The sequence below is a fragment of the Crocodylus porosus genome, unplaced genomic scaffold, assembly GCF_001723895.1.
Source record: "Crocodylus porosus isolate Cpor-Errol unplaced genomic scaffold, CroPor_comp1, whole genome shotgun sequence".
Lineage (NCBI taxonomy): Eukaryota > Metazoa > Chordata > Crocodylia > Crocodylidae > Crocodylus > Crocodylus porosus.
This window is the reverse complement of record NW_017728951.1, coordinates 22686726-22710822: the sequence shown is the minus strand read 5'-3', so window position 1 is coordinate 22710822 and position 24097 is coordinate 22686726. Positions and strand designations below refer to the sequence as shown.

Sequence of the window (24097 nt, the reverse complement as noted above, 5' to 3'; positions counted from 1 at the left end):
TCCTGCAAGACCGTTTCAGGCTGGACATAAGGAAGAATTTCTTTACTGTCCGAGCCCCCAAGGTCTGGAGCAGACTGCCTGCCCTTTGGGCAGGGGGCTGGACTCGATGATCTCCCGAGGTCCCTTCCAGCCCTGATGTCTATGAAATCTATGAAAAGAGCTGATGAATTAGAGGGAAGCAGGGTGGCAGATCCAGAAAGTGGGGACTGTGCAGAAGAAGCCTGTCATGCTGACAGTGGAGGCCAGATGAGAGGCTTGGCTTGGGTTTAAAAAAAAAAAAAAAAAATTCCATAATTGAAACCAGACTGGCAACTTCCTTCCCCACTGCAGTCAATCAATTAGGAAGCAATTTTGGAGTGCCTCGTGAATAGCCATCCCTTGATGAGTCTGTCATTAGCACTATTCACATCTGATTTGTTGGGGTATTAGCCGCTCGTGGCTACAGTCCAGGACAGCAAACAGACAATGCCTGCTTTCGGAAAACATATTACTTACAGTAAGTGTTTGCTCTGCAGTGCACAGTGCATGACAAGTGCAGCAGAGCGAACCTGTTTTGAGGAACTGGCTCCAAATTTCATCCTGGTGCTGCTTTATTTGCTGGGCAGCAGCTTGGCGAGCAGACGATGATGAGGTTAGGTGTCCAGATGCCTCCCCTGAATCCTCATGAAGAGGGTGAATCTCTGGGTTGTTTTTTTTTCCCCCACCCCGCCTTTGCCTTTATTCATTCCTTTTGTCTTTAAAGGACCAGGAGATATTATGGCAATGAAGGGCCTTTTTGCGCATTTATACGGCATATTTTTCAGTCGGCGTCTTGGCGCCCATGCACTGTTCTGGCTCGTTCTCCTCTCCATCCTTCCATCTCTTTTGCTTTAAGACAGTAAGATCTGCGGTCCTGCTCCAAAGCCTAGTGAATTGGATTGCAGCCTTCGTATTGATTTTCAATGAGCTGTCACACCCGCCTCATGCATTACTGAAATATTTTGCTATTTCTGATTCTGATGCTCTCGGTCTCTTTCCAGAATATTTCCAGTCTCAGCTCCTGTCGTTTTCCCCTAATCTGGATTACCACAACCCCGACATCCCCGAGTGGAGACAAGACATTGGCAGGGTCATCAAGGGAGCTCTTCTGCAGGTGAGCTGCCCTGCAGGTGAACACCTGGCTCCTATTCGTCTTCCCAAGCAAAGAAGCATCCATTGAAATGCAGGGTGTTTTGTAAGAGCCATTGTCAAAGGCGGGGAAAGAAAAGTAATTATGAAGCCATCATTTTGCAGTTGTCACCAACAGCTTGGCAATACCCAGAGCTATTGTAGAGCATAATACGCTAGGGATTTTGTTCAAAACGTTTGAATTTTACTACTATTAATGTTTCTATAGTGTTGTTCAACGTTAAATACTTCAAAGAATGTATTCTCTCCTTCCCCTCCCTCTCGCCATCCATCCTTCAATCCATCCCTATTTGCAAAATGGATAACGAGATATTTTTCACGGTTTTTTTGTCCCAAGCAGTTGAGTGGTGCTGCTGTATATGTTCAACAGCTGTCATGTTCCACTCGGTAGGAGCCTGATAGGTCATGAGAGAGAGGGAAATCTTTTGAACTGCCTTCGATACGAAGACTCAATGGAAAGGAGCACAGCTGCTGTTGAACAGCACGTAGCACCAGTCTTCAAAGGTTTGGGACAGAAAGTGAAGAATGTCTTAGCCTATTAAAACAGCAAGGGAAGCAAGGGATGTCTCGAGTTAGAGACAGGAATGATCCTGCCTTGAGCATGACATCGGAGTAGATGACCGCTTGAGATATTCCCAGCCTCCTTTTTCTACGACTCCATGATCTGATGATTTTGTAATGAATCGTCCTTTGTATTTGACCAGGGCGTGTGAGCTAACGTTCCCAAAGTCTTGCCAAAAAGAACAAAAAAAGACAAGCGGTGGGGAATAATGCATTAATGGTGTCAAGCAGCCAGTGGCTTTGTTTTTGGTGTCTCATCAGAAGATAGAACAAAGCAAAAATTCGTGGCTTTAATGGACACAGAGCATGTAGTTTTGTTTCAAATTTATTTGCCACTGCTGCTGGTGGAAACAGAGGTGGGGATTTTTGTCTTTTTTTTTTTTTTTTTTTTACAGGCAAAAGACATTTGTGTTTGACTTTTCTTCTCTGCAGCAAAAGCATGTTGGTATTCACAGTTTGGGGAATTTAACTTTTCCTCCCCCCTCCCCCGGATAAAACTGGGTTCATTTTATTAAACTGACTTTTTTACGGCCTTTTTCAAATGCAAAGTCATTTTGCAAAGGGGTTGGAGGGGCGGGGGGAGGCAAAGCAAAGCACAGCTGGTGTTCTCTCTTCCCCATGAGCCTGCAAAATACAAGAGAAATCACATAAAAAATCTTGTCTGTGTGCCCTTTGGAGACCAAGCGTTTGGCCACAGCCTATGCTTTATGCTCTTACAACTGATTGCATCCCCAAAAGTGAGGAAGCATCCAGTAAGCCCTCCCGCAAGCAACCATTTCTACATGAAAATTGGGTAACTGGATGACCAGAAACCATCGGTGAAAGGATCAAGACCCTGTTCATGTGCTCATTAATATATGTGTTGAAACGGGCTGTTTGGGTCTGGGATTTGGGGTTGGCACTGTATAGAGAGTGGGGTCAGGTGTGAAGTTCAGCTCCAAATCCCCTGCTCAATTTGGTTTTCAAACACCCCAAGAATTTAGGTCTCTGGATCCAGGGCTGTAGCCAATCCCACCTTTAGCTCTAAAGACGCGGAGAGGTGGAGTAGTTCGCTGCAAGCATGTCTTTAACTACAGTGACCTGGTGGATGTACCAATTCATGAAAGCAAGGTGCCTTGTGGAAGGATCGGGCACCCAAAGTGTTTAAAAGGCGCGTGGCTTCCTTTGCCTAGTTAGCACACCCGCAGGAAACGAGATATACAAGTGAAAGCCTGGGCCACGAGGCAGTGAGAAACCAGCTAATCCTATTCTTGGCTCTTCCCCCCAGGTGACCGGGATCCCCGATGAGCAGATTTTGGTAGCAGTATTTCCTGGACTTCCCACTTCCGCTGAGCTCTTCATACTACCCCACAAAAACACAACAGAGAGGAGGAAAGGCAATGAAGGCGATCTGGAGCAGGTAAGCAAAGGGTTGTACTTCCTGCCTGGGGTTTCCAGCACAAAAAGTCCATCCTCCCATATTCAGGTAGGACCCCGACCTGCAAGGAAAACTGCAGCATTAGAAGGACAGGACATACCATACATCTGGGGCTGGAGAACCATGAGCCAAGGTCATTTTTAGAGGGAAAATACTAGGCTTTCCTAATGGTTTATTGAAACGTGTAGTCTTTTTTCAGTCTACTGCACACGCACCGGTTTCTCCCCATTCCCACAAGCCCATCAAGTCCTGTCATCTCCATATGGTGGCAACAGTAGACCTGATCCCAGTACCACACGCTCCTGAAAGGAATGGAAAAAGCGAGAGGACAAAGCACTGAAATAATGTACTGAGGTTCACTAAAAATAAATCAGGCTCTTCAGCTCATCTGTCACTGGTTCAAGACCTTTTTATTCTGCAGGAGCGATTGGCGTGTGCAAACTATATTTGGAAGTTACAATATCCATCCATTTAGATAAATAGGTAATTACAGTGATGAATAGCAACTGTGATATGCGGGCGAGGGAAGAGTTAGGAACAACAGCACTAGCCTGCTGAAGCTTTCAGGGCAGAGTTATCAGGCAATTAAATCAGCTCTATAAAGTCAAAGACAGGAGGAGTAAAATGCCACCGTAGACTTTGGCTCAGGTTTTCCAGCTTACCGTTGGTATGGGGTGCTAGCTAGGCATCTCCATGTTTTAGACAGGGTTTCCTTGTATATGTATTGGGTGGTGCAATCTGGTGGTGCTGCCTCAGGACTTGAGCTGTATGAATTTCTCTCTCTTTGCTGTGATCAGGCAGTAAAATACTTGGATGATTCCAGAGATCTTGAGATGGTCTTGTCACCTGCAGAGCAAAGCCACCCCTTGGAGATGGCACCCTTCAACTGAAAGCCAACAAGGCTGCTGTCTTGAAAGTGCCTTGCTTAATGAGTCTAAGTTATTAAGGCTCTAAGGGGGTTGCTTTGAGTGCCTCGGGAAGGGGTGGAGTCTATTGGGTGACACCAACTTCCTCTCACCTTCCTGGGTAGGATCATTTCTACCACTGGCTGCTGCACAGTCACAAGCTTTTGGGAAACTGGGTAGCAGGGTCATGAGTGGACAGGTAACTTCAGCACGCCCAGCTGCCAGGCTGTGAGAAGTCAGGGTCCCACCCCCCGAGCACAGGGCGTGGGTTGGCCTTGAAGTTCATCTTGGAGTTCATCTTCCAGACTACATCCCTCAAGCTCACCCCACCACCACCCCAAGCTTTACCGGGAGCTGCAAGGCTCATACTGTCTCAAGCAGGGGTGGAAGGAGGACAGGTTACAGGATAGGTCCTGGGTCTTATCCAGCACTCACTGAGATCAGTGGGAAGCATTGATCAGGCCCACTGAATCCAGGTGGGGAGAATGCGAGGGGAACTTCCCCTCCCAGACGGGCACATCCTACCCAAGCCTGTCTCTCTTTCTTTCCTCCCAGTAAATGCATCATAGCACAGTCTTAAAAATTACACCTTTCCTATAAGGAGAATTGCCTGAAATAACATCGCATTCTTTAAATAACATGCTGACTCTCTATCTCCATAAATAACAAAATCGCTCTCTCTCTTTCTGTCTGCCCACTCTCTTCTTGCAAAAGAGGTGAGGCCGTATAGGCTCCATTGGCTGTCTGCATCCCAAAATGCTCTCCGGCACTGTCCGTTGCACCCGTTAACCCTGTGTATCTCTTCCTGTTTCCTCAGATAGTTGAAATCCTCTTTAATGCTCTCAACCAGAACCTGGTCCAGTTTGAGCTGAAGCCCGGGGTCGAAGTGGTCGTGTATGTCACGCAGTTAACATTAGGTAAGCACGGACTCCGGCTTGCCACGGCGGTTCCTACACTCGCTTCAGTAGTCCTGGGAGCGGAAGCACAGATCGGCACGTTAATGGTGCATGGACAGCTGGGTAAAGAGGAGTCAATCCCTCCATAATTCAGGCTGTGCCAGGAGGCAGCACGGATAGAAAAACAGAATCACTCTGTGTCCTCCAAACCCCAGCCTGCAGGGAACCAAAGGAGAGGATTACTGGATTACTGTACAGTTAGGGCTGCCAGGCTCTGGCATGGACTCCCAAGGGAGGTGGTGCTCTCTCCTACCTTGGGGGTCTTCAAGAGGAGGCGGGACAGAGATTTGGCCAGGGTGTTATGACCCCGGCACTTGTTTCTGCCTGGCGCGGGGGGTCTGTTTAGATCTCTTCCGACCCTAAGTGCTACGAAACTATGAAACTATAAGAGGCATTGCCCGTGTGTTGTGAAGCACGGACTGGGCCAACTAGTCTCTGTCTTTGCAAGGTCAACATATTGTCTCCGCTGCCTTGTGTGCTTTCCCTCCCCATCTGGGAGTCTCCGCTAGCCCTGGAAGAAAACCAAAAGTTACACAGTCTGGATCCAAGCTAGGGCTTGAGCAGTCCAGGAGTTTTGGCTGTGGGAAACACCCTCTTTCATATGTTTAGGTTTTTTCCCCGGTCCAAAGTTTCTCAGGAGTCAACATCCTTCCAGCCCCGCAGGGACTGGACCAGGGAAGGCTGCACCTCGGCTGCAGGGATGTTTGCTTATCACAGGAAGTGTTACAGAGAGAAATGCAAGAGTGGAGGGGCAGGGGGTGGCTCTCCACAGGTCTTCCACCAGATTTCTATGCGTGGCATCCCCCTTCCTTCAGAGCTCGTTAAGTTTTGAGTTCACATTCAAAGCCTCCTTGAAGCAACTGGAGAAGAGGAAGGGCTAGGTAAGCCTGGCTTCTGGTAGTTGGATCAGATGGAGAGTTTTCCTTCTTTTTGAAAAAAAACAGGGTGCCAGGAAGCTGCCACGTGGGTGGTTAGCATTTACCTCAGTGTAAAACTCTTCAGACAGATCAGGGCTCGTGCTTTGCAGTTAGGAGAGAAGGTCCAAGGCCGTCTTCACTGATACTGGTAAGGGACACTGTAGGCACGGCGGGGCTGGTACTCGGGTCTCAGCTCCATTACCGATTCAGTGCACGGCCTTGGGCAGGGCGTTTAAGCCAAAGAAGTGGCTGTAGGGGCTTAGGGACTTCCGATTTCCACCCCAGTGGATACCCGTGGGGCTAGATTTCCAGGGGTGCAAAGCACCCACTACTCCAGCCCAGCCGTAGGAGCAACGTGCTTCTGAAAGCCGGCCGTCTTCAGCCACGTACTCAAAATTCAAGATGCACTGAAGCAGCTGCCACTTACAAAGACAGGAAACGTCAGCTCTCTGTGCTTCATTTTACTCACCCACCATCCTAGGGTGTTGTAAGTTGTAGTTAATTTATGCATTCCTGTCATTCATGTACTTTGAGAAGCTCAGACAAAAGGTAATCTCTAAAGCCCTGATCCAATGGCCAAGGAAGTCAGTGGGAGCATTTACATTGATGTCCACAGGCACTGGATCAAGCAGAAGGGTATTACTATTATACCAGTATTTAAGCATGTGGGACTTCCACAGAGGAGGCCTTGGCACGTCACAGAGGAATACGCACCCTAACAGCGAGCCTTCTCTACAAATCGGCATGCATATACATTTAAATGCTACCTAACAAACCCCATCTTCACACAGCGTAGCAAGCATCCCCTTCTCAGCCTCATTCCCCCTGCAGACCACCCTGATGTGAAACATGTAATGAGAGCTGGCCTCAGCTTTTGCCCTTGTTCTTGAAGACCAGCCCTTGCAATTATCCTGACAGGTCTGAGGCATGTTACTTGGCTGATGTCCTCATTAAAAGAAAACGGGGTTTTTGTTTCCACTGAGTTTGTCTCCTGGAATAATAGGACTCGCACTCCCGGTTCGTGAAACATTCACAGCCAGGTTAGTCTGGGGGTCACGACCTCTCTTCCAGATGCTGACTTTATACAGGCCACTGCCAGCAGCAGCAGGCTGATGCTGGTTATTTAAGCTGTCAGGACTTGATTTCATTAGGGACCAAATTGCTTTCAGGGGGTTGGAACTGAACACAAGGCTCCAGACGAAGCAGCCCCACCAGAAGCGTTCCTCCTGGGGACGGACGACGGGCCGAGCCAGAACATCAGGGTCGGCGCAGAATTACATTGCAAACCTTGTACATGGATCCAGGTTTCAGGACCAAGGGTCTGCTCTGGCTCACTGAAAGGGGACAGGCCCTTGGCAAAACCCGGGGCAAGCTTTCTGGACCCTCCCACCCTAAAATCTGGGGTCTGAGTTTGTTTCAGACCTGTCCCTACAAAATCAAGAGGTCCAACTTGCTCTGGAAATGCTCCCCTGGAAGTCATCAGGCATGCTAGGAGCTGCGCACTGGCAGCCCGAGACCCTTCGGCAGGAGATCCAGAGCAAGGACCATGCGTGTGTCTGCCGGCATAGACGAGCGGCTCTCCACTGGGCACCGTGAGCCCTTTGCAGGGGTGCCTCGAGATGCGTGTGTCTAACGTGGCGGCCTTGGATTCCCCGTGCATAGCCCAGGTGGGAAGCAGCAGCAGCAGCAGGGCTGTGCGTGCCTGCCTGCGTCAGGGTGATCTGATCAACCTAAAGCTGGCAGGAGCACCCAGTCCTACCACCGCCCTCCCTGGTCTGACCCCGCACGGTACATCCTGCAAACAGGTGAGCGGGGCAGCTAGCGTGGAGCTGGCTTTGCACTGAAGGTGGGCCCTGGCTGTGCACGCGGCGCATGGGGCAGTCCCACCTCGCTGCCGCGGAAGCTGCAGCCTAGCTGAGACGTCTCGAGGCAGCACCGTGGTGATTCCCACCCATGGCACCCTCAAGTTCAAAAAAATTATTGAAGTGCCCTGCATCTAAGCAGGTTGAGGACCGTTGGCATCGGCCCCCGTCCATCCTCGGCGACATTAGCAGGTGGAAGCTGGATCACGTTTTTTTCAGTCGGTTCAATCATGCCCACAGCTTGCCCTGGGCTCAAAATAAAGGAGATCCCAGTTCTTCATCCCACACGTACGACTCCTGCGTGGCAGGAATTCAGTCCCATGCCAGCTGCGGGAGCAATACAGATACAAGGCGCGCCGTACCCTCCCTTACGGACCACCAATACATGCCAAACGGCGACAGGGCAGAGCTCCAACCACCTGCAAAGCTTGGGCAGCCTCGGTCAGGGGGGATGGCTGGCGCTCAGGCTGGGTTTCTTCTCCGACACAGGCTGACACAATAAAAACAGCGCAGCACCATTTTGCACGCCCTCCCCTTTCGAAGTCTCTGCTCTCTGACCCCACGGTAGCTGAAAGGGAGACGACCGAAGAGTTAACACGGGGCAGTTGACAAGCAGTTAGTTCCTCTTAGCTCAGCCTCCAGCGCCCTTTTCATTAGGAGCTGTGATACTGCTTGAATAGGGACTTTGCTTTCAAAGGGAAGGGAATCGATTGGTCTCGTACCGGTTGACTTTGCTCAAACAGCATGTGCCAGGCAGCAGGGATAATAATGCAGACGCTGCAAAGAGTGAAGCGAGCTCAACTCCCGTGTTCCCCCCGCTTCCCCTTCCCCTCGTGCTGGTGAGCGACTTCCAAGTATAACAGCCTGCCCTTCCTCTTTGCAGCACCCCTCGTGGACTCCAGCACTGGGCACAGCAGCTCGGCCATGCTGATGTTGCTATCCGTCGTCTTTGTCGGCTTGGCTGTTTTTTTGATCTACAAATTTAAAAGGTACGTCGAGGACGTGTCGGTGCACGCCAGCTGTTTCCCAGAAACCCCAAAATACAGCGCGTAGAGTTGGCGGGGAGCTGGTTGTGGACGTGCATTAGGGCATAGGGGGCCAGAACATCAGCTGGGGGCAAAGCGGTCCTCAGAGGAGCTTTGCTGGGTTGGAGCAGCGGGGAGATTTTGCTTGCTGATGGCGTCCGGCTGAGCTCTCAATTGCAAACCCCACCTCCGTGCTGGAAACCGTTTACTGGTGGCCAGTGGCTTGCACTGGACTGATGAAGCCGTGACTTCCCAGTGTCACGTCGCTTCCCCACGCAGGGAGCATTTGCGGCACAGCCCCTCTGGGACCCGGTGTTTCTGGGGGATGACTTGCATCATGGGACGAGGTGGTGAGGGGCAGAAATGAGCTTGAAGCCTTTGGGGCCGGATTCTGAGTTGCTTCGGGTCATCTTTTCAATGGGTGGAAAGCCAGTTAAAAGGAGGATATTAGCATGAGGATTTCCCACCCGATTTGCACTGGTGGGGAGCGTATTTGGTTTGTTGAGGGCCTAGCTTTATCTGACAGGGAGCAGGGTCCGGAGGGGTTGCCCCGCGGCCCGCAGGAGGAATGGGAGCATCCGTTCCCGAGGATGCTTTTGGACGAAATGTCTCTTGCCTGGTTGCCCCTGGTTACAGGCAGCCGGACTCGATAATGCAGGCAGTCCCTCCCAAATCCGTGCATTTCCCACTGCTGCACGGTCCCCAGAGACCGTAGTTTCATCTCCGCTTGTTGCTCAGCCGAGCCGCCGATGTGACCAGCCACCCCTCTTCTGCAGGCAAAGGCCACCTCGCCCCTCCCACGCAGCGTCCCCGTGCACGCAGCACATGAAGCTGCACGCACCGGTTGCTTGGTGCTCGGGGGCTTCTCGGTCAGATTTGCCGAGCTGCCAAAGCAGTGGATGATTTTCTTTCCTCCTGGACATGCTTCTGCGGCCCTGAACAGCAAGTTGCATCAGTACCAGAGAAGAGTTTGAACCAGAGCCCTGCACTAACCCTCCCCACCCCCGCTAGCTGAGAGGGGTTTGTTATAAAAAAAAACCCCCCAAACATGCTCAGCCCTCGGCTCGTTATGTCTCCATAGAAACTGCGGGATCCATATCTGCCTCCTGCAGCTCAGCGGGGAGTTTACAGAAGCAGCGAGGTCTCGGTGGGGGCATGTGATGGGAGCGGGAGGCACCAGGAGCAGGACTTGGTGGTTTTAAGCTAAGCAAGAAGGCGCTTTGATGCGACTGTTACACGCAGAAGCTGCTCCCCAGCAGCAGTCGGCACGAGCTGCGCTTGCCTGCCTCGAGTGATCAGACGAGAATCGATCTGGCGAGCAGATCCCGCGCACGCTGAAGAGGAACCATCCTTAACCAGAGGGAGCTTTGATTTTTTTTTTGGGCTCTTCCTAGCATCCGGTGAAGCACTGGCTATGTTCAATATGCCGCCGTGCCCCAATTCTGCTCGCTGGCAAAGAACGGTGTGGGACTCGCGTCTGCCACCTGCTTTGCGCATCCCCTTCCCCTCCGGCCATGAATCATTTTTCAGCCCCCGTCTCCCAAGCCGGAGCTCTCTTCGGACAGGTTCGACCTTCTTTCAGTGTCTCTCTCTGACTTTTCTTTAGCGCTGGGTATGTTAGTGCTGCAACAAGTCGTGTTGGGGTTGCAGGCACCCTTGGCGGGGCCGAAGGGGAACGCTCTGAGGCCCGGGGACCCTGCTCTGCAAACTGAATAACTTTCTACTCGTGTCTGAGCTTTTAAACAGAAATCAGCTGGTGGTGCTGATCCAAAGTCAGGGGGAGGCTTTGCTCCTATCCCCCATGTCCAGGAAAGCCGGTGGCTATGCTCCCGGTGACTTCCGGGGCTCAGGATGAAGCCCTCCGCACTCGTGTTATTTAATCTGTTCCAAGGCAGAGTTTCAGGTCTCCAGCCCTCCTCTGCTTGTCACGTCCTTGGGCCTGACGCCAGATCCCTGCTGCTTTGCTGGGTTGGAAGCAGCTCTTCAATACAGTGGCAGCTTTTTTGGCTGGGCCTGCACCTGGGATGTTGTACTAGCTGCTTTGTCAGGCGTGGGAGATGCACTGAGATGTGGCTCAGTGCAGCATCCAGAGGCTGAGTTTCTCTTGCTTTTTTTTTTTTGCTATATACAATCCTTTTTTTGCTATATACAACCTTTTTTTTTTTGGCTATATACAATCCTTTTTTTTTGCTATATACAATCTTTTTTCCCCTATATACAATCCTTTTTTTTCCCTATATACAATCCTTTTTTTCCCCCCTATATACAATCCTTTGTTTTTCCATTGCTGGTTCTCTCTGGGGTTCAGTAAAAGGGAAACCAGCTTGATAAAGAGCGGAGGCCGAACCTTGAGTCCCCTGAAAGTGGAAGAGGGGCTGGAGAGCTTCGTGTAGCTCCTTGGACAGCCATCCCTTACGGTTCAGGTGTAACATCTTGGACCCTAGCCACAATCCCGCCAGCTGCTGGGCACCTTATCCTTTCCTCCCAACTCTCCCCGGCTGCAACGCAGGATAAGTAGCCGACATCACGGTGCTGACTTGACTCCCTGTTTCTGACTGTCGCACAACGCTATGGGGTGCTGCACTCGGGAGGCGTGCACTGAAGTGTACGCGTGTAAGTACAAATTTAGGGGCTAGGAATACTCTTTGTTACCAGCCGCTCGGCTGTGAACAAGACGCAGCAGTGACAAGTGCTAAGGTCAGGAGGAAAAATCAGAAATCCAGAAGAGCAGCAGGAAGCGGGGAAAAAAGAAATGGAAATGGTTGAGCGCCGGAGAAACCCGCTGCCCGTCTCGATCAGAAATGAACGTGCGCGACAGCTCTGCACGGAGCAGGGGGCACGGAGCAAGCGGAGGGCTCTCACTTCCTGGGCTGCGGAGGTCCATTAGCAGTGTGTACTTTTATGATTAGCTGGAGTCCCCGGCTGAATACTGAGCTGGTGTTTAGAGAGCTCAGGGGAGCTGGCAGCTGCCTGGGTTTTTAATTCAGTAAATTTCCAGAACTGGCACGCCACGGGGTCACCCGCAGATGCCCTATTAGGAGGCTGCAAAGCAACAGGCTCAGCGGGTGGGTCAGAAAGTGCCCATCGTAGGGCTGTGGCTGGGCAAGGAGAGATGGAGCAAGGGTGGGGGCAGAGAGAGGGGGAAGAGAGCATGTGCATGTGCACCGTTAAAGGACACCTTTTGCAGGTGCTGAAATACAGTGGGATAATGGGTGCGCTGCAGATGCTGAGGGTGTGGGAACGATACAAGCGTCATATCATTCCCATGTGATATGAGCACACACGTGTGTGTGTGTGTGTGTGTTGGGGAGAAAGAGGACGATGCACATGGCTATGGGGGGGTCACAGAGGGCACATCTGGCCCGCTTTCTTTTCTCCATGGCTCTCAGAAGAAGCCGAAGGCCGTTGAGCTGGTCACATCCAGGCTCCCTGGATCTTCAGGCATAATCATTGTCTTCTGGATCCTTTGTTGTGTGGCCTGTTCCCATCCATCCTCAAACATTGGGCTCCCCTGAGTGTCCTTCGCCCTTTCCTAGCCATCGCTGCAGGTTCTTATACCCTCTTACTGGGGTAGTTGTCCGCTTTCTTGCTTGCCATCCTTTCCCCCTCGTTGACTTGGGTGTTTGCTGCCATACAGAGGCAGTATTTTTTATGTGACAAGGCCTCTGAAGCCTCACAACACCAGAAAATCAGCAGTATTAATTCTGCAGCTCCAAGCATGTAAGCTGCAGTCGTGTCATTTCAAAGAGCGGAGTCCGGCTGTAGCACAGCGTAGCTCCTTCTCGGATACGGTGAACTTTTAAGGTGCAAGCAAAGGGGGAAAGACACCCAAAGGATGTTATACCTGTTAAGCACGGCTACCCGAGAATCGTTGCATTGGTCGGTTGATGACGAAGGAAGGGCGTAAAACGCGGGGCCAGGACGCACGGTTGTAAGATCAGCGGAGCTCCGTTTCGAGTCAATTGGGCTAATTGCTATATTGCTACGTATGCTAATTGCTATATATGCACGAGGATCCGACTCTTTCCAACGCCTAAGGAGTTAGCACTTAGAGGCAGTATTTTACAAGGAAGACATCTCCTTTGGTTGTGTCTTCCTTATGGAGCCCAAAGACTTTTCCCGCTGCAGCAGCTCGCAGTGCGAGGCACGGCACCTTTCCAGCAGCTTAATGAGAGATGTTCACCGCCACCGTGCATGAGGTCGCAGCTTACACCCGAGGTCTGAATTCCTCAGTGCGTTTCCGCATGGCATCCTGAAATTACATCCCAGCTCGGGATCATTCTTCTCACCATCCACGCTCCAGGCGGGGGATGTCCCCAAAGCCAGAGCTAATCCAAGCCCGCCGGCGTCCCTTGGGAAAGGGGAACCGTCACCTTCCCTTGCTCGTTGCCACGAACCAGGAGGCAGAGAACAGCCCCGACGGAGGCTACGAATCCTTTCACCCAGTGAGAGAACCGGAGCTTGGCGATGGGGATGAGCCGGACAAGGCTTTTTTCCGAATAAATGGCATCACTAAATAGATTTTTAATCCTCTCCCCCCCTTGCATCATTAGCTGCCTAATTTACATGCACAGAGCCGACAGTTGCAAATGATCCTAATTAGCTGCGTACATGTTCACCGGGCTAAGCTGCATGCATGGGGCCAGCCACCTGCCAGGCTCAAGATTGGCAGTGGTGGACCCAGGACATGCTGCTGGATCCTTGAAGGCTCTGGTGAAAGGGAGAAACTGGCCAGCTTTGCACTGAACAGGCAGACTTGGGCTTCAGAAACCCGTGGGTTCGAGTCCATTCCTGTAGGAAGCAACAGCATCCCAGCGCTCTTCAGTAGGCATAAAATAGTCCATAACCACCCTTCTTTGCATACTGCACTATGGGGGGAGCTAAGTCTTGCCTTAACGAGCTCCAGTCAAAGGTCACAGCTTAAAAAAGGGCCTTGCGTTTCCTTCTCCCATGCAGGAAAATCCCGTGGATTAACTTCTACGCTCAGGTCCAGCATGACAAAGAACAGGAAATGATCGGGTCCGTCAGCCAAAGCGAAAACCCCCCCAAAATCACGCTGGGTGAATTCACTGACCCCGAAGAGCTAATGGACAAAGAGCTGGACACGCGGGTTTTAGGTAAGGGGTTGCAGCCTGCTGGGGCCTCTTCCCAAGCGGTGCTTGATGCGAAGCGTGCGCTGAATCCCGCGGGGACTGGCGGTCCGTATTGCCAGGGTCCAGGAAGGCAAGTGGCCGAGGACCTGGACGTCATGGTAGGGCATGAGCAAACCGGGCAGCCGCCCGGGGCCCGGACAGAAAGAGGGCCCCAAAATAATAATAATCGGACAACGGAAAACAAACCCAACTATCATTATCTCCGGCAAAGGGGGACCCAATACTAAAAGTTCATCCAGGGCCGCCCAGAGTCTAGGTGCTGATGGTAGGGGCAAGACAGCCATGTCTGGGGTTGAGAAGCATCTCCCTCCAAAGCATCTTAGCAAGAAACTCGGCTGGCTTTGCATGTGTTTCCAAAGTTTTCCGGCTTGTTCCATACTGGGGACCCCCCTTCCGTCTGCTCGTGACCTCCCTACAATATGTGATGACTTAAGAGCATTGTGACTTCTTTCTTCACGTGCCACCCCCGGGGGATGACCCAGTTAAACTTCATGAAGGGGACCCAGCTGCCTGATATTGCAGTGAATGTGGGGTCCATCGTCCCACACTTTTAGGTCCTTTTGAGCCGTCTCCCAGTGACTTGCACGTGGAGACTGCGGATGCGTGCGGGTTTCCTGACCCTCTTTCTCCCCTGCTTGCCTCCTCCAGGAAGCATCTCGACAATTGCTAACAGCGAAAGCACAAAGGAAATCCCCAACTGCACTAGCGTTTAATACTGAGGATCCACTTGGTCTACAGCATTTCTGACTTTTTATTTGTAATTATTATTATTGTTATAATTATTATTATTGAAAAAAAATTATATGTCATTATTATTTGGGAGGGAGGCGGGGGGACGGGTCTTTTGTTTACCAGGGCCACATTCATAAACGGAAGGGGACACTTAGTGCTGGGGAAACTCCCACTGGTTAAAAATAAAAGGCTAAGGGATTCGAATGCCCGGTTCACATTCAGGTGAATGGGAATCAGGTACCTAAATCTCTTAGGCGGATTGGAAATCCTTACCCGAAGTGTTACAGGGAAACGGTCCGACCCCGTACTCAGTGGCGAAGCAGCCGCCTTGTCCTACCAGCATCGGGCCCAGACGCCGGATCCGATGCTGCAGCACGCTGAGCCCCCTCCCTCTCGTCTCACCAGTGCGGGCAGGATTAGATCCGCCACTGTTCACCTCTGCCGTCTTTTAAACGATGGGCTAAAAAGAAACCCGAAAAGCAAGATCAGACGGCGAGCAGGAGGAAGGCACGTCTAGGTTTATGAATGAGGCCCTCCCCCCCTGTGCATGTTAATAGCAAGGATGCAGACGACCTACTGTAGATAATGACAATGTACATAGCTTTTTATTTCTTGGGAAATAATTTAATGTTTAGTAAAAGAAAAGTTTAACGAAAAAGAACGACAAACCACACATACACCCCCCCCCCCCCACGTGCACACCCACACACGTGCCAACCAACCAAGGACCCACAGCGAGCTCTTGTGCGACACGTGGGTTCACAATGTGTTTCAGTTGTCTGCCAGGCTTCCAGCGCTGCATATAAATGACACGATGGTTTTTCTTTTTTCCTTCACTGGAAGACATGTATTGTAATTTTTGAAGAGGGGGAGCAATGTTAGGAGGGTGTGAGGTTTTCACCGCGATTTTTCTCACCTTTTCATCCACATCACTAAAGCAAAACCGCCATCCTCTGTCATCCAGTAGTGACTCTCACAAGAGACCATCGTAGAGATGAAGAGAAAGGAGCGTCAACGTACTTGGAGTTCATCCTGGGTTTGAATAAGGTGTCAAAACCCAGCCTAAGTCCTGTGCCGTCTCGTAACAGCGGGCCAGATTCTGATTCCTCACACTCCCCCTTCCATAAGTAACGTCGCCGAAGTTACACGCATGGAGTAAAGTGCTCTCCAGCAGGGGGAAGAGCATGAGAAGCTGGCCATCCTGTTGAGGCATGTCATTGGGGCTCAGGGCCTCAGGATTAAGGCTGTCTGGAAACCGCATCAGAAATCTGGCCAAACCTCTTGACCTTCAATATTAAGACACCCTTCTTACACACAGTCCAGCACATCTGCTAGCCCCGCAGTCTGTAAAAGCCACAACGACCCCTCCTCATGAGTGGTGCATCCTGCTCAGAGATGGGAACATTAAAAAACCGGGTGATTGTAAGGTGGAAACATCTCAGAGGATTTCAGGGCCTTCTGATGTGTTCAGTCAAGGTTGAGGATCATCACCCACACAGCGTAATGAGGAGCGCGTGGGTTATTTTCACCCATCCATACTGGAGTTGAGATGCTGAAACTGGGCCTGGTTCTGCAAGGTACTGAATGGGAGGTCAAATGGGACCGGGAGATCCTGAGCCCTTTTCAGGAGTTGCTGTGCTCTTGCCTGGTGATGGAAAGCCAAGAGGGGCTCTCCTCCTAAGGCATGGGTCCACCTCTGAGCATCCCCAGAGGTCTGTACACTTAAAGGCAGGGATCCAGTTCATCTGCCATGATTAGAAGAAGGATGATAAACAGCACAGGCTTTTTTTTTAAAGGAAACTGGAGGCGTTATTAGCAACCTGCCCAAGACTCAAAGTGCCTCTATTTGTTACAGACTGGACACCACTATAACCTGGGCTCTGCTAATGAGGTGAGAAGTCACTGACACCTGGGTTTGTTTTGTAGGGAGCAAGACCAAATCTGATTTTCTCTGTAGAAAAGATGGAGCAATTAGTTTAAACAGTCAAACAAATGGTTACAAAGCCAAAATCTAGGAAAATGTTGTTTGTGAGACACTAAAGCAAAGCAAGCTCAGCTCCACGCGTCTCAGTGCTTTCTGATCCTGCTCTTAAAGCACCCAACATCCTTCTCATTGGTTTAAAAATAATTCCCTTAGGTTTAAAAATAACCCCCTTCCCACACTTCCTCTTCTGCGCTCGTCCCTGATGCAAGCTGGAGACGGATAACTGTGTTTTCCTCCCTGACCTTGCATTTCCATCCATCACGGGTGCATACGCCGGTTCTCTCACCGTATCCTTTATATTGAAACACCAACGTATTATACTGTAATGGCCCAATCTGCTGATAACAGAGTTACTGCAGGGCTACGGCATCCCTTCTTGGTGTGTGGGCGTTGGTTCATAAAAGGTGTTCCTGCTGGCGCGGAGCTGAACCGAGGTTTGCTCCAAATTCTCCTGAAGTGGCATTTTGCTGTAGTAAGGGTTTGAGGGGCTGCTTCTGTGAGCTGCTAGACGAGCGGGCTGAGAAGTAGTCTACCCCCACATCAGTAAGCAATTCATTCGGTTTGCCGTGGATTATTCCCCCCCGCCCCCCATACACAAACCATTGATGTTTTTCCAGGTTTTTCACCGAAATTGCTTTATGTTCTCATTCATTCGAGTCAAACCAAAATCAGTTTTTCACTTTCAGGGCCCCGTGCCCTGCTCTCTACCTTACTTCCCCCTGGTATCTTGTAGGGTTGGGAAGGGTAGGGCAGAAGGGAAACGATCTGCCAGTCAAGAAAGCAAGTATCTTTTTAGCAGAGAGATGCCTCATTGCAGTGAAAAAAACAGCAATATTTCAAACCAGGCAGGTGTCTGTCACCAGAAAACACCGAGTCGTTTAATAAGCTATTTCTTTTTGGTTTAGAAATACAGATGGAAACATTTTGGCAGGTGCTTCTGCTGAACAAACCTCATCTTTCATTGCCTCATTAGTCACACTGGGTCTAATTTCAAAGTCCACTGAAGTCCACGGGGGTTTCTCAGTGAGCTTTGGATCATGCCTGGAGGTGTCTCACCACATTGGGCCCTAAGTACAGATGGAAGGATTTGGCCTTTTCCCTGTTAAGTACATTGATGGGGAAGAGCATAGAGGTGTCTGACCCCCATCTTATGTACCGTGGTCTTGTAAATTCATGGAGAGTCAAAGCTGTCCGGGTTGGTCCCTTTGTTCCAAAAATACATGACCCATGCACTTTGTAGGCAAATAAAGGAAAATAATAGGTAATTTTTTGTGTCTCCCTTTCCCTTAGCAGTGCGATTCCCTTGTGACGGACACTGCTGAGGCAAAGAGAAAGAAATGAACACCGTTATATTAGTCATAATATAAAATCATAGAAAAGAGGGCTGGGAAAGACCTCAGGTGGCCATCTAGTCCATCTTCATGCCCCCCAAGGAAGGATCAATTGTAGCTACATCTACAGAAATAATACAGAAGATTACAGGCCCTGCTGCATTCCCTGTGGCCCACTGTGACCATATTTTGGGCATATAAAGCATAACTGTGGTTTTTCCTTATGTGGTCACCAGCTCTATATCACCCCTCCTTCTTAGGCCCTTATGGAGGAGGTGTGAGGGCAAAGGGGCAAAGCCAGAAAACTCACGTACTCCAGCAATCCAGGGCTGCAGCCACCATAAATTAGAGCAACCTTCAGGTTGCTCTAAATTGCTCTAAGAGTCCCAGTTAGTCCTGGGATTAGGCAATACAAAGATGGCCTAAATCCACAGTTCCTACTTAGTCCTGGCATTGGGAAATAAGTTGGCATTAATCTACAGACTCTCCTGTAGCACCAGCGTGGTTGAGCCCAAGGATCCAGCCCAAAATCCTCCGTGCTCTTTCCGAGCTGTTGGAAGAGCATCAATCTCACACATCTTTCCTGTTTTAAGGCTGAAATGGGGCAGACAATTGCAATACTTGTATTAAACACAGTAAAACAGCAAATGCATGAATCATATATATATACATATATATATATATACTGTTCTTGGTTTTATTGTTCCATTTGAATATTTCTACTGTAAAAAAAGGCAGTGGTTTTGAAATTGTTGAAAATAAATGTATTTTTGTACATCGGAGCTACCCACGGCTGCTCTGTTGGTCCTCGTCCTTCTTGTCTTACGTGCAAGCACAGTGTCTGCATCTGCTCGTGCCTCAGATACTAACACAAGAGGCCCAATGTTTGCTCTAGAAGAGTATTTATTAACCCATGGGTGGTGATCCCTTGAGGGAACCATACCAACCATAGAAAACCAGGGTTGGAAGGGACCTGAGAGGTCACGTCGAGTCCAACCCAGCCCCAGCCCCAGCCCCAGCTAGATCATCCCAGCCAAGGATTTGTCTACCTGGGTCTTAAAATTGGATATTTGCAGCCAACCTCCTCCAGAAATCCTGTAGGTTGTGGAATCTCCATTGTTGAAGGTTTTTAACTTTGGTGGGGCTATTTTTTGGTTGTCCCACAGATCACTGGGCCACTACATTTTGGGAGGCCAATGGTGCTATGCTCTGGCAGCAGCATGGAGGGCTCTTGTCTAGGGTTTTTCCACAACCATCCAGAGTGATGGACTTCGGTGGACCAGAAACATATTATGATCCAAAGCCAAACTGCTAATGCAGCATGACTCTCCGAGAGCGAATAGTTTGTAGCTTTCCAGGCTACCCCCCGCCCCCAATATTGGGGAAGCAGGGAGATAATTTTTACTACTATGTACCTTTGTGCTATGTATGTTTAGGTGAACAAGGCAGAAGATCCTTCATGTTATCCATCCGCCTCATCAGGCAGCCACGCTCCATTGTGCGTGTGTAAAGATGCTCTATAACAGGGGTGACAAACTCCCCCAGCCCCCCCCCGCCAAGGCTGGGTTTGGACTCCCCATGCAATGGATCCCATAATGTCCAGGTGAACAAAAATTTTGGAAGGGGGGATAGTGCAGTCTTTGCTTGCTCCGCTGCCTCTGACACGCACGGTCAATGAGGCTGTGTCTTGGATTTAGATCATTCCTATCCCGTCTGCCAGCCCCACGGGTCACACAACATGGCTCCAAGAGCCGAATCCATAAATTTAACACCCCTACACTATAACGATCAACCAAGCATCATTCACACCCGGTACTACCGCAAACAGAAAGCCCGCTCCGGATCGGCATGCTACAACAGAGCAGAGACGAGGCGCGACTTCAGCTGGATTTTCCCTCTGCCTTCTCTTACGTTGGCTCGTGGCTCTCCCCAGAGAAGTGCTACCTCGGTTAAGCATTATCAAAGCACCATTGCGCTGCTGACCTAGTACTGTAATACGTCGCAGGAGTGCTAGTCTCCCATCACGGATCCCGGTGCTACATCACTAGACCGACAGCTGACAGGACCCAAGGTCCCACGAGACACAACTCTTCTGCAAGGTCTGATTTTCCTTTAAGGAGGCTGGCTTGGGCGATGGAGGGGGTGGAAACCTGACTGCAAGTGATGCAGAGCTGCCACTGATCTTGCAAAGCCTTAAACATCTAAAACATACATGCTCTTGGCGTTGGTGCTAAAATTAACCAAGCAGCTGATGTTTCCATGATGGACCCCCCCCCCACTCCTTGGCGGTGAGTTTATCTTGGATCATGGAGGAGAGGGGAGCTCTCTCAGCTCAAGCTCATTCATCAGAGATACGGTGTGCAACGCAAACATGCAGGATGCGTGCGGGAGAGAGCGAGAGCGAAAGAAAGAAAAATTGCTCCAATAAGATTTGTCTCCCACGAAACAAAACAGAGCGTTCCCAATTCCAGAGGATTCATTGCCGGCAGGTCCCGGGTAGCTATAATTTTCAATGCAGTTGCGCAGACGCTTTGCAGAGAGGAGGGGGCAGGGGAGAGAGCTCTGCCCTCAATAAATACAAAGGGAACTGCCTTTGGGAGGGGAGTTGAATTGCAGGCATAAACCAAGATTAAGCCACAGCAAAGTCCCTCCAGATACACACCAGCACGCACGGTCCCGTGAAGAGGAGCGTCATGCCCGCTGCAAGAATGGAATAAATCCCTTTTGGTGCCATGCTGGGCCCGGCAGCTATTTTCAGAGCCCATTTTTAGGGTAATAAAATACAATCAGGGAAGGAAGGAAGGGAAGAAGGTGGCTGTTTATGACATGGAATAAAAATGTTTTCTTGAAGCAGGGTTTCAAAGCCGTGCTGGTCCCAAACCCAGAAGTGAAGCATTGTAGAAACCAAATGTAAGGTCTTATAGGTGCCATTTTAGCCCACCTCTTAGCCACCGTAAAAAGATCACATTAATCCCCAGGATTTGCACTTCCTATGAGCAATCCAACCTGCCTGCAGCAGGGGCGGCACGCATCACGTCCTGGGCACGTCTCCAAAAAAGCCCTGTACCTGCCCAAGCTGCCTGGGCAAGACACGCAGAGGGAGGCCAGTGGGGCCCAGGGGCCAGCTGGGCCCCGGCTGTCGAGTGGCATCAAGGTTTGGGTGGTTGCCCTCGCACTTCTCACCAGAGCCTAAAGCAGATGGGAAACTTTAACATTAAAACCTGAGGTGACCTCAGACTTCAGCCGCCGCCGGGGTGAGATGGCAGCTGGGCAGAGGGGTTTCCAGACAATAATTTGGGACTCAGATGCCTCAATCCTACGCCAAAAGTTCCCAAATCCTTTCTTGTACCTAGTAATCATCACGACACGATCACACTCTTGTAGTCATCTTGGCTACTTTAACATATGATTTTTTTTACCGTGACATTAGCCCATGAAATAATTCCCCAGGATCCATAAAAATTGAAAGGCTAGGGACAGATTGTCTCTCCATCACTCCCAATTTTCAACTGGCCACTTTTCATTTCGGTGTAAAAACACGGGTTATTGTTTCACAGACAGCCGTGGCTCAACATGCCATGGCCAAAAACAGCATCTCTCTGCCCGGGGCTTGCAGGATGCACAAAATGCCCATGAAAGACAGTGGTGCCCTGCACTTTTATAAGATGCCAGGGGGCTGTCAATGAAAATCCTCCATTTTATAGAGGATGGGCCAAAGTCTCAGCCTGGCCTTCACCTTCTCCCACGCTTCAGTAACAGTCAGGCCCCACTGTGGCCCGGTATTTTTTTAAAATAAAAGCATGGGAAGACACACACCTCCCCCTCCTGCTCCTGCCAACAAAAACCGAGAGTTTGTAAAAGGCAGTGCCAAGTCAGAGCTGTTTCTCTGGCGTGTTCCCGAAGCCCCTCGGACGCCTACGCCACGGATGCTCCTGCTCTTTCGAGCCACCCGTTGCCACTTCAGGCTGAGCGAAGGGCAGTGGAAACGACCTCCATGGTGGGCAGCCCTGTAAATGGTAACAGGTCGCGGCTGGAAGGAGAGGCTGGTATTTAAAATAAATAACTCCCGCATTTTCTTGTGCGCCGCTCACACAGCTCCAGCTGAAGCAGCAAAATGTTAAATATATAAATGCAAGGGAGCATCCAACGCAAGGGAGCATCCAACGAGGGGAGCGGCAAGCTGGCTGAGATAAAAGAAGGCCGAGCGCCCGGAGCTCGAGGCGGCACCGGGGGTTGGCGTACGGCTTGGGCTGCTCTTTAAGCACGGGCTTGGTTTGCTTAGGAGGGCCACGGGGCCCAGAGGCAGCAGCGTGGCAAGATAAATGCATCTTGCTCAGTAGGCAGGGCCACCAACGAGCTTTGCCACCGCTGCCGATTCCCGCAGCCGCCGAATTGGCACCGACATCCCGACGCACATGCCGCACGGGCTGGGTGAGATAGCTTCGCAGGCCAGATCCAGCCTGCAGGCCAGAGGTTGCCAATCCCTGGCCTAGGGGATTCATCCCAGCCCTTATGTTTCTACCGGTAAGAAGAGAAGGAACAAAGCGAAGCCAGAGCGGGTGGCCAAACGGGTCATAATGCTTCAGTCCTGTAAAATTAGTGAGAACCAGGCTTTCTTCTCACATACCTGTGGCTACCTCGCGGTGGGACCGTATCCATGCACATTCGTGTTCGCCAACACGCCCAACGTCCTCGAGAACCAGCCCAAGGTCCTCAAGAGCACATAGCAGGTATGGCCTGGGCTTTATGGGGCAGTGAAAACTGGGTATACAGATAGTTGCCTCTGTGCAAGGTCTTCTAAGCTTAAAAAAGGGCCCAGGACGTGCCCAACAGGGCCACTGAGGCAAGCCCAGGGTGTGTTTGCCCAGTTAAGATCAAGTAGCCCAAAACGGAGCAAAAATCTGACACGCGGGCAAGGCGCTTAACCTCTCCCTACCAACCTTTATTTTCCACCTCTCTCAAGCATTTCCTGCACGTTTGCAGTCCAATTAGCACCCAGTTAATTAGACACATGCACATGCTCACAGTGGGGGATGTTTCTAAACGTGCCCTAGTCATTGGCACAACCAGGGTCTTGCAGCGACTGCCGGGGACGGTGATACGCTGGGTATGGCTGCAAGGCACTAATGGCGCACGCTGAGCTAAAGCTTCTCATCCCCCGCCCCAGGGTCACAGGTTTGGCTCAGACATTTATTTAACTGCTCATAGTCTGGATCAAGATTGAGGCGCTATTTGTTAAAGATATGCAGATCCACATTTTCAGAGATCTTTGAGCAACAAATTCCCACAGGAATAAGGCAAGTCAGAATTAGCTGCCTAAAGACCTCTGAAAATCAGGGTTTTTCATCCATCTTTATTTCCAGGCAATTTTCAACCAAAAAATTAACCCTATCTGAACTTGGTCAGTTTGATCACCGAGGTTTTATCACTGATATTTAAAGGTGGAGAATGAGAGGCCTGGGGTTTATCATAGAAAATTTGTGTTGGGAGGGACCTCGGGAGGGCACATCTAGTTCAACCCCCTGCTACATCATCCCAGCCAAGACTTTGTCCACCTGGGTCTTCAAAACCTCCAAGGGTGGAGACTGCACCACCTCTCTAGGTAACCCATCCCAGTGCTTCACCACCCTCCTTGTGTGAAAGTTTTCCCTAATATCCAACCTCAACTTCCCTTGCTGCAGCCTGAGCCCATTGCTCCTTGTCCTGTCATCTGCCCCCACTGAGACCAGCCCAGCTCCATCCTCTTTGCAACCCCCGGCAGGGAGGTGAAGGCTGCTATTCAATCCCCCTCGGTCTTCTCTTCTCCAGGTCAGCCCAGGTCCATCAGCCTCTCCTCACCAGTCCTGTCCCCCAGCCCCACAGCCATTTTCATCACCCTCCACAGGACTCTTTCCAATGTGTCCATATCCTTTCGGCATTGCGGGGCCCAGAACTGGACGCAGGACTCCAGATGTGGCCTCACCGGTGCCAAATAAGGGGAATAATAACTTCCCTTGCCTGCTGGAAACACACCTACCCATGCAGCCCAGCACGCTGGTGGCCTTTTTGGCACCGCGGGCGCACTGCTGGCTCCTGTTCGGCTCCTAG

At 50.7% G+C, this 24097-nt stretch overlaps 1 protein-coding gene across 1 annotated transcript in view; it reads left to right on the top strand.

Moving 5' to 3' along the window:
• SORCS3 (sortilin related VPS10 domain containing receptor 3) overlaps positions 1 to 18789 on the top strand; it is a 305193-nt gene extending 286404 nt beyond the window's left edge. Inside the window, exons 22-27 of the mRNA XM_019555481.1 lie at positions 1020 to 1132; positions 2996 to 3127; positions 4868 to 4967; positions 8669 to 8774; positions 13767 to 13927; positions 14612 to 18789. Coding sequence (XP_019411026.1) covers positions 1020 to 1132; positions 2996 to 3127; positions 4868 to 4967; positions 8669 to 8774; positions 13767 to 13927; positions 14612 to 14676 — 677 coding nt within the window. The 3' untranslated portion in view covers positions 14677 to 18789. The remainder of the gene's footprint in view (positions 1 to 1019; positions 1133 to 2995; positions 3128 to 4867; positions 4968 to 8668; positions 8775 to 13766; positions 13928 to 14611) is intronic.
• Positions 18790 to 24097: the final 5308 nt, after the last annotated feature.